This window comes from Diuraphis noxia, unplaced genomic scaffold (genome assembly GCF_037042655.1).
Source record: "Diuraphis noxia isolate RWA-SAM2 unplaced genomic scaffold, SU_Dnox_SAM2 contig0001, whole genome shotgun sequence".
Taxonomy (NCBI): domain Eukaryota; kingdom Metazoa; phylum Arthropoda; class Insecta; order Hemiptera; family Aphididae; genus Diuraphis; species Diuraphis noxia.
Window position 1 is genome coordinate 12,795,841 of NW_028301711.1, and position 17,443 is coordinate 12,813,283.

General features: G+C 27.3%; 1 protein-coding gene and 2 long non-coding RNA genes across 3 annotated transcripts; all 3 read right to left on the reverse strand.

The window, feature by feature from the left end:
* Nucleotides 1–1,593: 1,593 nt before the first annotated feature.
* LOC149059746 (uncharacterized) lies at nt 1,594–2,408 on the reverse strand. The gene is made up of 2 exons (XR_016189507.1): nt 1,994–2,408; nt 1,594–1,909 (listed from the first exon to the last, which is right to left on the reverse strand). It is a non-coding gene; the product is annotated as an uncharacterized LOC149059746 (long non-coding RNA).
* A 2,574-nt stretch (nt 2,409–4,982) lies between these two features.
* LOC149059747 (uncharacterized) lies at nt 4,983–6,603 on the reverse strand. The gene is made up of 2 exons (XR_016191417.1): nt 6,500–6,603; nt 4,983–5,122 (listed from the first exon to the last, which is right to left on the reverse strand). It is a non-coding gene; the product is annotated as an uncharacterized LOC149059747 (long non-coding RNA).
* Nucleotides 6,604–6,701: 98 nt separating this feature from the next.
* Nucleotides 6,702–12,541, reverse strand: LOC149059748 (uncharacterized). The gene is made up of 6 exons (XM_089225896.1): nt 12,535–12,541; nt 10,763–10,915; nt 9,559–9,762; nt 7,853–8,016; nt 7,472–7,704; nt 6,702–7,073 (listed from the first exon to the last, which is right to left on the reverse strand). Exons 1-6 carry the CDS (start codon nt 12,539–12,541, stop codon nt 6,704–6,706), a joined length of 1,131 nt encoding a protein of 376 aa, XP_089082022.1. The 3' UTR covers nt 6,702–6,703.
* Nucleotides 12,542–17,443: the final 4,902 nt, after the last annotated feature.

A 17,443-nucleotide genomic window follows, 5' to 3' on the forward strand; every position in this document is an offset into this window, starting at 1 on the left:
CAAATATTGCTAACTTACCTACTGCTAGGACGTTTAATTTCGTAGAATCGTTGATCCGGGACAGAAAAAAAGAAATACCTACTTTAAGACACATATAATATTATTATACTGTCGTATAAATACGTGATGCGCTCTGAGGGAATATTCTGATTATACTTTGAAAATGGCCAACAGCTATAAATTGCGTACACAGTACAGATAATCGCGTTAGAGAACCAGCATATTATTATTATTATTATTATTATTATTATTATTATTATTATTATGTATATAATATAAAACCTATGGGGCTCATGGTTGTGCGTAGATCCGGTATGATGTCAATTTGGCTCAGAACCCTCGCCAATCAAAGTATACTGTTCGTTTTTTTTTCCATTAAAAATTAAAATCCTATTTAGAAAACGCGAGGTCAACACGTAGGTAATAAAATTACGAAGTTACGAGATTACTAAGAAATAATTGACATATTATTACGGCCGTATCACCCGTATCATTAAAATCTTACGGAACACTGACACAATTGTTTTTGGTAATATTCCATCGGTACAAACTACAAATATCTTTCGGTATATTGAATACTTCCGACTTAGGTATATTAATTTATAAATACAAGCAAAATTAAAATAGATTTAAGTATTTTATTGGCTCCGTGGTATTATATGTGCAGTAAACGCATTTTTTTTAGACTATTGAAGTACATTTTCCATTAATTCATTTTTTTTTTTTTGGAATAATAAAGAAACTCAGGAAAATGTTAAAATAAAAAGAAATAAAGTACCTACTTAACAAAAATAATTATACTTACGGAACTAAAAAAAAAATTGAAATTATTGAATTACACATCATACCTACATATATATAATATATATATATTACAATTTACAGCTTTAAGTTTATAGTTTCCAAGTAAATTAAAACCATTACATGTTAAAACGAGTTGAGAGACAATTTACTTATAGCGTTTCCGATTATGCATAATATCAGAAAAGGATATACCGCAAGTTGCAGGTATAAATATAATTATTTCTTATTAATTTAAGATAAGTAATAAATTTACTGAAATGTTTAAAATTTTAAATTGCATCTATTGGTACCTAATTAGGGATGGAATATGAAATTCGATAGTTCATTAAATTATATGAAAACTTAATAAAATAATGTTAAAATAATAAAGGAAACTCGCCAGTTTTTAATATTTTGTGTGTAGGTACTTTTCAAACTTATTGATACCATATACTATACTCGTTATTTTTGAAACAAATCTTATCTTTTCGTTATTTTTCCTTGTATTATATTTTAGTACGACCTACTCCAAATTCGTTAGCGACGTTAGCGAGGGCAACTAACTTGTCAACAGTTTCTATTTTATTTAAAATTACTCGTTTTTCAACAAAAGTTAAAGTAGTATGTTTTCTTTTTCGTTGTTGCAACATTTCATTGTAATTCGTAATACAACACTATATCTAACCGGTACATAATGAGCACGCACAACACTCCAACATTAACTGAATAAAAATAAAATATCTGATAAGCTTATACGTATTATTTAGTTTTATCCATAGATATTAAAGAATGGATAGGCCATTTGAGCTTATCATACGGGAATGAATATGAAATTATTTTGAGGTTATAGAGGTCTTAACACAAATAGATAACAGAATTTGGTTTAATCACACATAATAATTATTTATTTTATTTATTTCATTTTATTCAATTAGTTGTCAATATTTAATACTCAATATTATAAATTAGTGTAATATACTAATATGTAAGTTTTCTTGCAGTACTAAAAATATAACAATCATTTGTGAAGTGATTTCCACAAACATATTGCCAATCACCAATTTCTTGCAACCCGAACCCTAATGCTGATGCCCATTTTTTCCTTTTTTCCAAATTCTTAGGAAATCTAACCATCATAATTATTAATTAATTAACATTAAATATCTGATATTACTAATTTAAAATAACCCATAAGGGACTATGATCCTACCTATGAAATGGTAAATCTTTGTTGTCTTTAGATGAAACATTACACACTTTGCAAATATGAACCATAGTAAGTTCTAATATAAATATTCAGTTTGGATTTTGGACTTAAATGGAGTAAATTAGTCAAATTATGCAATAACTAGGTAACATCCAACAGGTTCAATTAATACAATTAAATTTATATTATAATAAAATATACATATTACATTTATAATAATTATTATTTTATTATAATTTATAAATTCAAATATCTATTATCAGTATTATCTATGCGTCCAGCAATGATAATAATCACAAAATATAATTTATGATAAGACCTCTGCCAGAAAGAGAGGTAATGATAAAAATCTGTCTTTCTCTCTTCCCCATTCCGGCACACTTCCCTCTATTCGATTAATATAGCAATGGCCTATCCATTCTTTAATATCTATGGTTTTATCTAACATTTTATCGTTAACGATAAGTAATTTTATATATAAATACTCGTATACTCGTATATTATTGGTACGTTAAAATAGCCCGGATTACTAGACGTATCGGATGATCGAACGGCCGGATTACCGAGATTGTAGGTACTGTATATAATAATAAAATTAACTAATTATAAAAATGTTTCCTGATTTTATGCATAGCCCTTTTCCGTCAAAGCAAAAAAGGTATATGATTCCCGTTTAAACCAAAATTTATTTTTGTGAAAAAATGTTTCTGCCAATTATTATTTAAGAACCATCTAAAAATGCTATGTGTTCTAATAATTATAAACTATAATACAAGAAGATAATAATTATTATATATTAGTCAAATATAGAAACAATTAATTTAGAGTTTTAAATATTTCAAATTAAAATACAAGTAATAATTATGTTTTTGAAGAAAATATAAGTATATGTCAGATTTAAAAAAATTACATTCGTATGTATATGTCAGGTTTTAAAAAATTACATAATTGATTTCCAAACTGTTTTTGCCGAAAACATCATTTGGAAGAAACGTGAATCCTTTTTCGTTTTTGGCGGAAAAGGGTTTTGGTGGAAACTAATAATATTTTTTAGGCGGAAACGGGTAAATCCTCATTGAATGTGTGTCATGAGAAAATTAAACAAAACAATTCTATAAAAATAAGTTTTTATTACCATACCTTAGCTTAATTGCTAATTTATTTGTCTTATTATAATTTTTCCAGAACGTGTAACAAAAATAATATGATGGCTTATCAATTTAACTATCTTAACAAATGTGAATAGTGCAAGTGTTAGGGGAAGTAGGGGTAGTTGCCATCCTTGGACTTTTTGGATCAATTATTATAACCATTATGTAATAAAAAATATCACATTTTTTTCCTTCGACCTTTTTATCTAAAAAATTATCGTTTAATGATAAAGGCTGCTGCTAACTGCTAGGTGTTAACAGAATGGTATAATATAAAATTAAAAATATTTTTGAATTATTAAATGACTGGAATTATTTTTATTCTTATTATTATTACAGAATAATTAGAGATAATGTATACTAATTAAAAAAGTTGGACAATTGGATACCGCTCTACTATACAGTACTTTGTCGAGTATGTATGTTATTGTAATGGGTGTACTATATTTTGAATTCAATTATAAATAATTGCCCAGGAAAAAAGATTCTCAACGGATACATTGTGTCATCCTAGCATACTTGAAATACTTAGATAAGTAATCAAATTTAATGATGAAAAAAAAAAATATATATATAAAATATTATAATAAAAATATACATAGCGTAACTTTTTAGTAAAATGCATTCTAGTAGTTGTACCAGCAGAAGTCGTAGCTTTTGCAGCTTTGCTCTGTCAGAACTCAATTTTAAATATAAATTATTATTTTATGTATTACTGTATTAAGTGGATTAAATATATCTTATTACTAGTTATTACCGATCTGGTTCAAAAAAACATACCTATACATATTGTATATTTCTATACACATAACCCTATATATTCGTATCTCAAACATAATCTAAAAATGCATTTATGTTTAATTTTATATAAAAATGTATCGATATAATTATATATATTATATATATTATTATATATATATTATAAATATTATTATATATATATAATATATATATATATACATATATATTTTAATCTGAACACATTTAAAGCTATATTATAGTATCATTATGCAGCATCATATTATGAATAATGTTTCGTTTCATTTACATATTTAGCATTTTGATACATAATAATTAGCATTACAAACTCGTATAGTCACAACTCTACTATTAATTACCATATATAATAAATTTTAAATGAAAATAATATAGTCATCAGAAAAGGGGCAAATATAGGCAATTTAAAGTACAGATCCGTTCAATGAAAATCCATTCGTCTCATTAGCAAACTCTGACGCAGATCATAATGCGTTATTTATTTTCGTTTGGTTAAATGGAATAATAATGACAGCCTTAAATTTTTAGGGGAGGAAGAAACGTATAGCTCATTGACGTTTACACATCAAAAATACTATATATTTATAGATGTTATCATGACGTGTTGAATGTCTACTACTGTACTATATGAATAATTTTTTTCAAAAGTTTACAGTTCTTCGTTATTTCTGATCCAATAGATTATGACTAGCAAAATTTAATGAAATATATTATTTAAATCATAATTTTTCTAATACCTATCAGTTTTAAAATATTCTTACAATATTATAACATCTATCTTGAAAAATATTGTAACATAGATTGCATTTTATAAGTAACATAATAGTTCTAAGAAAATAACTTTTTTATGAATCTAAAAATACTTGTTTTTATTAAATGTTAAAAATACATAGTATGCCATCGGATTAAATAATGTTTTTTAATAATAGTTACTTATTAATTATTATAATAATATTTTTATCAATAGATTTTTGACAAAAAAAAAAACATGTTGTTTTAATTTCAATTTATAGTAGGTATAGTATTGTTAGAAATATTTAGTTAACTGTAAACACAGAACATGCTTATTTTGATATGTGTGGGCGACTTGCACAAAGAATTTTCTGATTCTCCAAATTGCCATCTCTGCTAGAATTCCTTTTTTCTGCACAAAGTTGCTGTGCGAAGTTTTCAATACTCTGATATTTATCTGGCATGCCTGTTCCTAAAAATTTATAAATTACATTTGTATTATACTTTTATTTATTTTTGCAACGTGTGTTTTTTATCTATATAATGTAATAAATGTATGCGTGATACATAATTAAAAAAAAAGTTTTGATCTTTAATGATGGATTCTAATAGAAAAGTAGATAATTATCAGTGTAATCAAAAAAACATTTTCTCTTTTTGTTATAACTCAAAAATGAATAGTTGTAGAATTTTGGAATCAAATTATGTTATTAGTTTGTAATATCATTAATTTATATATGAAAAAATGTTTTTAGTTTTTATTAATGGTTATCAAAAATTTGTCAATCCGTCTTGTGAAAATTAAAAATACTATTATGGGCGTTAAAAGATAAGACTTTGAAAAAGTTCATCAGAATTTTGAAAATTTTCAAATCATTTTGTAGTTGAATATATAAACTTTTTAATTTTCATACCTAATATTTTGAAATTTAATACAAAGTTCCTCATCAATTACTATTGCTGGATTAAAAATCAAAAAAAATTGTAATTTCAAAAATATTTTATTTGAGGGAATAAAGTTTAGATGTTGATGATATAGATTATAGAATATTCATTCATAAAGTGATGAATTTTATCATGTTATATTTCAAAAGCGAATAAACAAACAAATAGATACATGAAAAAAAAAGCACAATATGTGTTATTATTATTTCTTATACATGGTTCAGTTTAAAAAAAAAAATTAAACCATTTTCAACCTATTTATAAACATTATTGACATCTTTTTAGGTACATTACTTTTTCCTATTATTTTTTTCTTTATAAATATTAAATAAAGATATACATTTTGTTGCTTAGTTATAAAGCTTGAACATATAATACAAGGTTGCTCGTAAGTTGTTATTATAACCATTTAAAAATTCAAAAGATACCTAAGCATAATTTTTTTAAGAAGCATTTAATAGCTCTATGAGGCATGGCAGTTTTTCTTGTAAGAAATGTTTTCAAGCAAAAAAAAAGTCGTCAAGCCCCTTAAGACTTGGAAATTGAATACAATATTTCTCATAAGTAGGTAGGTAGTTCATACTGAAACTTAAATATCTAAAACTAAATAATTAGGTATATCATCACCAACTTTTTTTTTAATTTGAAGATAAAATCTGCATGGAATTCTATATTTCTACAAAGAATGAAAATTTTAGTTATTTTATTATAATTCAATTATATTTTTTTGTTAGGTTTTGAAACTTTTACGCGCCTAAGTACCTATATTGTACATTATTATATTATATGTACACAATAACAATATTTTCATAGCATTTAGATTAATTTTTCGCTATTTCTTATTAATAGTATATACTCCATAATGCTAAAATTAAAATAAATAGCTAAGATAACTAATATTTACTTATGATGGAATAAAAAATGTTTCGGCCTCTAGTTTCTAACCACAAGCATCCGTACGGCATCGTAGTGTTTTCCATAACGTCAACTAACGTATCTGAGTTTTGTTCGTTACTATTAAAACAATTTAGGTGTAGACATTAATTACATAGTATTCATTAAAAACATTTATGATTTGTACCTCCAGAATAAATTGTAAAACGTTAACTCACTTTTTATTATTGCTATTTAGTACATTTTTTCCCATAATACGGCCACCGTAAGTAAGGAACTTTGCTCCAGTTTTGTGCCGTTGTTTTTCATCATTATAAACAGACGTAATACAACGCCATTTGAATTTCGTAATTTCACGTTGTTGTTGCTGTGTGGAACCACGTGTCACACATTGGATATTTTCCTGATTTTTATTGTAATTATAAGAGTTATTAGCCTGGGCATCTTGATGGTGACTCTCTATCGTGGCTGACTCTGAAGATTCATTTTGCTGATTACCATAAACCTGGATGACGTCTGCATAGTACACCACATTTCCATATACTTGTAAGTTTGACCATAGACCTTGAGACCAATTTGGAAACCTAAACAATGCATTTAAATTTACTATTCTCATTTTTGTAATATTATAAGGAAAATCGCATTTTATCGTTATGATAGACAAGTAAAATGGGTCTCTGTACAGGAATATGGCAGTTATAAAATTGTCTAGTAATAGACGTTAAACACATGGCTACTAATAATAAATGGTTCTAACTGTTCCTTAAATACTATTTCATTTTAGATAATTTTATGCTGTAATTAATTGTTCGTGTTTTATAATTAATCTAGCGATTGTTTACTCAGCCCGGTAATATCAGATAGTAAATAAGGTCACTTTTTTTAAAAAGTCCTATAAATTATAAGTCCTATCAGACTAACAAATAGTGTGCTAATTAAACATAATCATAACGATATGCGTAGTCGCTTAAATGTATCTAACCTGCAGCTGCCGTCATGTAACACTGACCGCTTCCTCGACGGAACTTCGATCTCTTCTTTATCCAAAAGAAGAATCATCGATCCATCGGGCCATTGTGGTAGCCACTCGGGAACATTGGGCCCATATTCCAGACTTTTAAATAGATCGGCGCACTTCGCATGTTGATCTACATTCGTGTTATGGCCTATGACCATCAATATCACACCCGGAGTGTCGGGAACTGTATTGTACAACTGTATTTCGAACGGAAATAGAAACAGTTTCACATAAAGAAAATTAATCAAAATTGAAAATACAATAGGTTATTTTAGGAGTAATTGTCTAGTGCGATAATGTAGGAAATTAAATAACACGTGAACATATACTACATAGAATACTCACGGCACATCTGTAGCCTAATCTGGATTCATTCAGTACGGCTCGCGTATAATGTTCGAATAGTGAATGTTGATATAGCGATGCATACTGCCAGCCCTTGCCAGTCATCTCTTCATTAATCTCCAAGTGTTTTTTTGATAAACACTCGAATATGAAGTGATCCATATCTGACAACAACAATAGGTACTATGTTAATATTTTTCAAAACTTATCAAGATTATTGCGGTGATTTAGAAACAATCTGTACTTAATCAGACATTAGTTATAAAAACATAAATCATTCAACTTTTAGGTTCCTACTAAGATTATCATTTTATATAGGTACAAAATATTTTTTTTTTTTAATTTATACTAATAATTAGTAACTACAAACCACTTATTAAGTCGTTTATAAGATTTAATTTACGGTTCTAAAAATCTAAAACAAATTAAAGCTGTTTAATTGTAATTGGATTTTATTTTAATTAAATATAAAATAGGTATATCCTATTTCTGACTATGATTGTGTTTAATAATAACACACACTGCATACAGTTTACATACAAATAGACAACACATATATTATGATTCGTATTTATGTAGAAATGAAGATTTTAAGTGAGTGTTTAGCCATAGGTACATTTGGAAATGGACGCGATTGTCTATATTATGTTTCTGAAGTGAATGAGGACACTAATCTACGCAAACGCATTTTGATGGCTAAATAAAGATTTATTTGAAATTAGTTTTCGATCTTCAAAATACGAATTTATTCAAGTTAATTTTAGAATATTATCTTGAATGTAAAAGTATCTCTAAATGTATTTTTCGCAAATTTATCATACGAGTAGGAATCAATACGTCACGTAATATTTGCGTTTATCAAACACTCTTGCTTTTTCATATTCTAGTCAATAACTAATAAAAAATGGTTTGTATGAGAGCACAACAAAATAAACAGTGGTGGTAGTTATTTATTTTCTCTATGAGACTAATTACTTTAGTTTTATTAATAAAAACAATGAAATAATAACAAAATTAGGGTTAACTGTTTTTAAATGATCCATTTATTGCTATCATACATTTAAGTTTTTTGTTTTAGGTGTAAAAGATCTTACGTTAACTGAAAAAGACATTTTAAATAAGTATATTCTGTATCTAAATTTAAAATGTTTTCTTTTTCAGGAAACGTAAGGACTGCTACTGTAGCAGTGCTACACCTAAAAACTATAATCATATTACACGTACCTATGGCAATAAATTCAAAAATTTAAAACTGTTAACCATAATTTATTTTTATACTCTATTTTTATCACTATTATAAAGTCCATTGTCCATAAATGGTACAAAACACATTGTCAGTACAATTTAGTAGTTGCCTAAACATTATTTAATATTATTAAATAATTTGTATTATTACAAAACAAAATATATTTTAAATCCATAAGGCATAGGTATAATACATAGTTTTACATAGAAAAAAATTTAATTAACTTTACAATTAATTTACTTATAAGTTACTAGGTATGTAAGACAGGAAAAAATATAAAACGTGAAAATAGAAACTACTTCTAAAAAATAGTTGTTCGTTATGTACCTAACTAAACTTAACTTTTTAACTCGTTAAGTCCAGCCTTAAAGCCGACAGTGATCCACTCTCTCCCCCCCCCCCCCCATCAAACTATATTGTATATTATACTATTATAGAAATAATTGTTCACGATTATTACCCGTCAGGTTGGCGCAATTTCCGACGTTACCGTTTTGAGAACGCCGCAGCCACAAATGAAATAATTGTGAAGGGCTTACGGAAGGATAAGGTTGAATATAAGCACATCCACTTATCCGTGACCACTCTCCATCAATTATCGTTACATTAAACTTATCTGTTAGCCCAAGTGGTGGACAATATACGCCGTTTATTCTTTCCAAATCTGCAACACACACAAGACAAGACTTATTACATTTCTAAGCGTATTATAATCTACTATCTACTGACTACTGATTGTCTATATTATTATGTTAGTTACTGTTTATTGCTAATGAACGTATTTATACGTGTAGGTACATATATTAGCACATCTGCAGTTTCAGGCTTACCCGTCTCGCGCACAATGAAATGCGCTAAGAGCGACCTGTTATTAGTCGATACTTTCGAAAGGGATCCGCGTAAAGTGATTGCGCTCACAATACTGATACTAATTTAATACCGGTTGTTGTAGATTTTATAGTTAAGTAAACAAAAACATATTTTATTTTCGTGAAGTTTTAGCGTGTGCGTGACGAGTGAATGTGCATCCGGCGTCGGTTGCCCGACGCAGTGTAACAACGCTTCTCAAAAACACACACTAATGTCCATTTACGTATACGAATTCCAAATGTATATATCATATGATTTGCCTAAATTTTAGTGATGCACAACGATGTGTTTTCAGTTATCGATATCGGTTCATTCATTTCAATATCATATCGCGATTAAATAAAAACAACTAAAATTAAATCAAAAACGTCTATTAATAGCTAAGAAAAAAAGAGCCAAAATATTTTAAACATTTTATCGTGTATGATAAATTATTATATAAAGATTTGTGAAAATTGTCTACAGTAATTAATTTTTTAATTACAATTTACGATTCTAAAATTAAATCGATACCGCCAAAAATTAGTTTTATCTATATTTTTTTTGGAGGGGGGAGGGTTGGAGTTATCGACACTTGTGAAAACTACAAGAATTTTTTTATTTTAGAGCAAATATTCAATCAATATAAGTTTAATTTTCATACTAGAAAAGTTATTAAAGTAAAAAGTCCAAGCATTTTTGACACCTCAAAAAGAGATGATAAACAAAAAAAAATATATATATACAAACAATACTTTCATTGCACCATTGAAATTGTTTGAAAATATTATGTTCATACATTTATGTATACTTACATTCCGCATGTTTTTGTGGTGTCACATCTGTTATCTTGTTTCCTCTTTCGTCCCGGAAAGCTGCCACTTCGAGAGAAGTTATGGTAAGTAATACCAATATACACACCAGAAACGTCATCGTGTTGTTGGTCTGTGGATGGTTTCGATTCACAACTGTTTATGTGAATAATAAGTCAAAAAATACTAATTTAGACGAACAGAATAAAATCAAAACGACTACGACGAGCACGTGAGGAGCCTTCAACAGGCGAGGAAAACGTCTACCCAAGGAATGAGGCAAAAGCCAAAAATGTGAACTAGAAAACGAAAGGAACTGCTACCACAATGAAGATGAGCTGCACTCTGTGTGCCTTTTCTAGACCACGTGGTGGGTGGGATGTGTAGCATTGTACTACAACCGGTTGTGCGTCACGGGATATTATTGTATGTAAACGCTGGAAGTAGCGTCGATACGTGTTGTATTAAATATTATTATAATGTATGGATGGACCGCAATTCCTCGTAAGTAATAACAAGGGCTCGATTTTACAGCAAAATACTTAAATTTTTATGCATGAGATAATATAGGTACATATATTTTTCATCCACACATTCGTTTCATGTCGTTCTAATTTCAAATAAACCAATTAATTTTTTTATTGCTTTGTTACAATTATTCTAGTTGTAGCATTTTAATGTGTTTATTATAATTTTATAATAGAGTAATAATTTGTTCATTACTGATAAAAAAAACAATTGAATTTGATTAATAAGATATTTAAAACCTGGAACAGTAAAATACATACTAATTGGTTATTAGATTATAATTGATTTCGTTTATCGCCTAGATTAAGATTATCAACTGAAAATCTAGCAAAATACATGATAGTTAATTTTTTTAATTTAATTTTATGCCTAGTTTAAGCTAATTTTTGGTCATGCCTTTAAAAAGAAAAAATATACATATATTATATATATTTACTTTTTTTATTGTTTTTTAAAAAAAACTGTATGCTTTTTGTTATTAATTGTGCTTTAAAAATCCTATCCCTAGTAACATCTAATAATTAATAAGTATAGTCGTTTAAAAACATATAGCTTATAGATATCTGTCTAGTAACCTACCATATTTAAAATAATCTAAACTTTAAAAAAAAATATTATTGTTTGATATTCCGTAAGATAAAAAAAAGTTGAGAAACACTGATCTAAATCCGCGATTTCCAAGTTCCCATCTCATGGGACGGGGCCCATTCATGGGCCGCGAAAAAAGTGATACTGGGTCGCAGACGCTGGTCGATGGGTAAGGGTAAGGGTAAGGAAATTTTAATCGGAAGTAACATAGAGATTTTTATATGATTTTATACACGTCTATATTTCTATCATTTTATTTGTACGTATTTATATGTTATAACAGTATATCAGGTAACTGAGTCTCAATTTTTCTTTATATATATTATTGGCCGCCAAACCAAAAATGTTGGAAACCACTGATCTACAGAAAAACAGCATGTGCTATAGCCTATAGGTACATTTTTTTTTTCGCGTTAGCACCACTAAACGTGTACCTACTGGTTTCACAAAGCTTCGTTCCCGTAAAGTATCATTCATTGGAATACGAATAACATACTACAGTAATAATATTATTGTGTATATGATACGCTGAAAAGGAAGGTAGGTAGACTGCGCCGAGCATCGCCATAGGTACCAACCCTCACAACAATAGATGTACACAATAACTGGCGCCATTTCAAGGTCTTCTTGGACTGACCATAGACGTTACGGTAAATTACCTGGCATCTTAACGAAATGGTCTTAAATTCGACAATGTTGTAGGTATGTCAAGGCCAACGTACAAGGGTGTTTACAAGTGATGACGACGATATTATATTGGCCATAGATTCCATCTGTTCGTTCCTCCGGCAATACTGTTTATCGTTTCTATACATCGATTTCCTCGTATACAGTTTATACTTATTGACCTTATACCAAAATTCTTATTTGGCAACAGGTGTTTTTTTGTTTAATTTGGAAAAAATGTATGAATTAAGACCCAGTATAAGAATTAATAATTAAGCATTTAATATGAAAAGTATCCGATGGAATTAGTAGCCAGTAGACTTTATATAAACCTTAAACGTATGTGAATAAGCATTGTTTCTATAGCGTTGCTAATCCTCTTACGAGTCTTCCGTACGAATGAAGTGTAACGTCATGAAAAAGACAACATCACTTAAAAAATATGTCCACGAATGAGGTCTATAATACCTAGTTATTGCAAAATGTTAATTATCATTTATTTTGGGCACATTTTAATTAATAAGTAATTTCTATAAAGAACAAAGAACATAATATAGAAGCTTATAAATTCAATCATAATTTCGAAATTAAAATCAGACTTCCAAAAGTATGTTTAATTTACTGCCGATTTTAGAAGTTTTAATATTTTATTTTTGTGATGTTTTGGCATATACTGCGAGTGCGTGAGTTGCATCCGGCGGCGGTTGCCCGGTGTGATATGACAGCGATCCTCGGAAGCAACACTCACTATCATTTACTACTCACACATAAACGAAATCGAAATGTTCATGTCATATGAATTGCCTAAATATTACTCCTTGAAACATGATAGGTTAGAGTCTCTATAATTTAGTAATAATTATTAAATTGAAATTGATAAGGTTAACGTCGTTCGCGTCTTTATAATATATAAATAGAGTTTATAGATTTAATTTTGTTCAAAATAAATTTATGTAGTTAAACATTTTGATTAACAAACACTGTTAATTAATACAATTTTATTTAATGGGTCTAAAAGCTTAAAAAACTAATCAAGGTTCTTGATTGTATATTGTTACGATAGCTGCAGTTGAAAAATATTATAAATACAAATAATTTTTTTTTATAAGCATTTTAAGTTCAAATTTTGACGAAATTAGATTTTAAATAACTAAGAATAACGAGTTTAGTCATATTGGTGTAATTTAAATATATAATTTGTGAATAGTTTAAACTTCCAAAGTATATTATTATGCATAAATAATATGATAATATAGAAATAATATTAATTAAATCTACTGTGTACCGTATTAATAACGACAGTATAAATATAATATAAACAGTGTCTGCTAAGAATTGTTTTTAGTATTCAATGATATTATATCATTGAATTTAAATTTAAATTTTACACCATCTATTACAATGACCCACATGTAACTTACGGTACAACTTAATATCACCCACTTTCCTACTTTTTTATATCAAATATCAATTTAAGGTCATCTAATATTATGTCTATCTCATCTATTAAAATATATCTTTATACAAAATTATTTCATCAAGAAAAATAATAGAAATTTTGATATTATTATATGATTGGATTAAAGTTAATACCCACCTTTGCTTTAGCAAGGAGAAAACAACACATGGTTGAGGTGATTATTCCATGATATTAAAAGTAGTTAACAATAAAGTTACATTATTTTACTATAGTATATTAAATCAATTGATATATGGTTAAGATATATGACATTAAAAAATAAAAATTAAAAAATATTCATTTAAATCGAGATTTAAAAAAATGGATAAGACCATTATTACCTTTATACTACTTTTAAAATTAAAATATGCATTACAAAACTTGGTACAAACATTTCTAATTTAAGAGACACGTTTGTTATACCTTGATCAATGTACTTTTAGGAATATATACCTAGCATTTATTATTTGTATTACCAATTTGTATTGGTAAGTATACAATGAATAATAATTAATAACATATTAAGAGAGTATAAATACAAATTATTTCAACATATTGTAATAGTTGGAATACAGTAGGAAATAAAATGTATTTATTTATTTAATTTTAATGTATTCACTGATTAGATCAACGATTCCCAATCAATAGGTAGGAACCCACTTGTTGGCCGCGGACGTTGGTCGATGCCAAGTGTCAGACATTTTTAATTGAGTTATATAATTATTATCATATAGTAATCATAAAGTTAATATGATTTAATACACATCTATATTTCTTCTACCATCTTACTTGTGTGTGATTATATATTATACCTGTATATTAGGTAAGTAAGCCTAAATATTTTTTTTCCATAATTTTTGGTCTGCATAACTAAAAAGGATGGGAATCCCTGGAATAGACTATTAGACGGAAGCAGATCAGTTGAGTATGAACGATTGTAATAAATAATTACGTATACACAAATACTTCAAAGGTACTGTTTTAGCGTAAAAACATAATAAAATCTTTTAAAAAAGTATGTTCATATAATCCTACAAAATGTTTAATTGTAAAAAGACCAATGCGTACATCATCCCTTCACATTTCACGAGTCCTTAAAATAAGACTGATATCCGATTGGCAAAAATATAACTAAATAATTGTTTAATCCCTTGTATCTCTGTGATTATGGTTATTTGAGAGTTGATTTACACTATTTTTAGCATAAAAAAAAACTCATTCACTTTTTACATGGGCATTCAAACAAATTTTTACAAAACAGTGAGATGGGCCATTTTTAAATCCAAGCCACAGTTATTATGTACCTGCTATAAATATTATAATGAGGGTTCTCCTTCTCTGCAGACTGTCAGCAACAGTACAATGCAGTATGGTGGCAAAATCTGTGCGACAGACCGACGACTCCTCCCCCACTTTAACAGGAATTACTTAGTCGAAGCGATCAATACTTGTAGACGCGTTTGTATAAAGTTGTTCACGTTCGGATGAATCTTTCGGAGTTCTTGTTTATTTAATATAAATTATAAATTAAACTGTGCACCTTCAGTCGTCTGAATGAAATAGTTTTTGCGTCGATGAGCGCAAAAATTATGTGTATTGTGTATAACGTGAATATATTTTTATATAATATAATGTAATACATATAGTTTACATACATACAGGGTATAACAGAAAGAACTGACTAAAAATAAAATAAAAAATATACTAATTAAACCTATAACAAAAAATTGTTAACATTATATAATGATTAAATAATTTAAGAAATATTCTCATTTCATCAAATTCCCAAAAATCATGTTTTAAAAAGTTATTAGGTAGGTACCAAATTAATTTTATCAAAAAAATATTGATATTTTAAAAAATTCTAAAAAATAAACTACTTGACTCAGATAAATCGTTTTACCATAAAAATTATTTTTATAATCAGATTTACAAATTAGCTATTTTGAATTTATCTAAAAATATTTATATCAAATTTTAAATTTTTATTTTCAATACTAAAAAATTAACATCAAAATAAATCAATTTTACATATAGCCTTAGCGTCTTTTAATGATAAATAAAAAAAAAGTTAAAAATATTAATTAGAACAAAAGAAACAGTAATTCAGTTCTTTCTGTTACACCTTGTATATATATTTAATAATTATATTTATCATCATAAATATAAATATATCTATGATACTTGAAATGTCTATAAAAAAAAATTTGTCTATCCAAATAATCTTTAATACGAGGTATATTATAAGTTGTGCTTATCGTAGTAGGAAAAATCAAAAATCGTTAGTCACCATTTTTGTATATAAGCATTTTATCCAAATTACGGTAATGAATTATCAGTCTAGGATATTCTATATTATATTTATTTTCATTACTTATTATAAATACAGTAGTTATTTATTCAATATTATTCATAATATTATTAGAAAATTATCAGTGATGCTATAAAAAATGGACTGTTTTGAAACCGTTGCACACGGTGCCGCTGGACACGACATTTTATAATTTTATATTATATGTATAAATGAATATTATAATATTAGATATACGTATTATAGATTCCTACTAGATTTATTGCAATAATGATTATAGAAGCCAGTAACAACGTAACGTTTAATTTTGAGATGTAAATTTGATAAATAATCATACTTTTGTTATATTATTATAGTTTATATTACACTCTTTAAAATTATGTATAATAATTTTTATAACTTATTTAATTAATAAAAATTCTCGCGTTCGATGCAACAACATAATATTCGCACATGGCATAGTAAAAACAGTGGTGCACTAGACTTCCTGTACATGTCCTTGTGGATTATGGAAATAAACTATAATATACACTTTAAAAAATAATTATATAAAAATATAAATATATTACTATTACAAAAAATCTAATCGTTATCAAACATTATCATATTCTAATGTGTACAATAATTAATTTATAAAGTTAATTTATTAAAAAAAAAGTTCATGTGATTTCATGTTAGCTAAAAATAATTATAATACATTTCTACTTAAGAGGACGTTTCACCTGCATGTGTTGTCTCCGTCTTACAAGTGCGTAACATTGCAAAAACTGTTTCGCGCGGGAAAGAACCGAGAAAGTTATAGTTATAACTAAGAAACGAAATTTTCACCACATGAAAAGGAGAATTTTGTCTGTGCAATATCGTTTTTATTTTTTTGATATCACTTATATAAAAAAAATTCTTATTGTTTTATAATACATTAATTTTGTGTTTTTTAAGCATGAATAACTTTCTTTGTAGTTCTGATATCGAAAAAATAAAAACGATATTGCACAGACAAAATTCTCCTCTTTATGTGGTGAAAATTTCGTTTCTTAGTTATAACTGTAACTTTCTCGGTTCTTTCCCGCGCGAAACAGTTTGTGCAATGTTAAGCACTTGTAAGACGGAGACAACACATGCGGGTGAAACG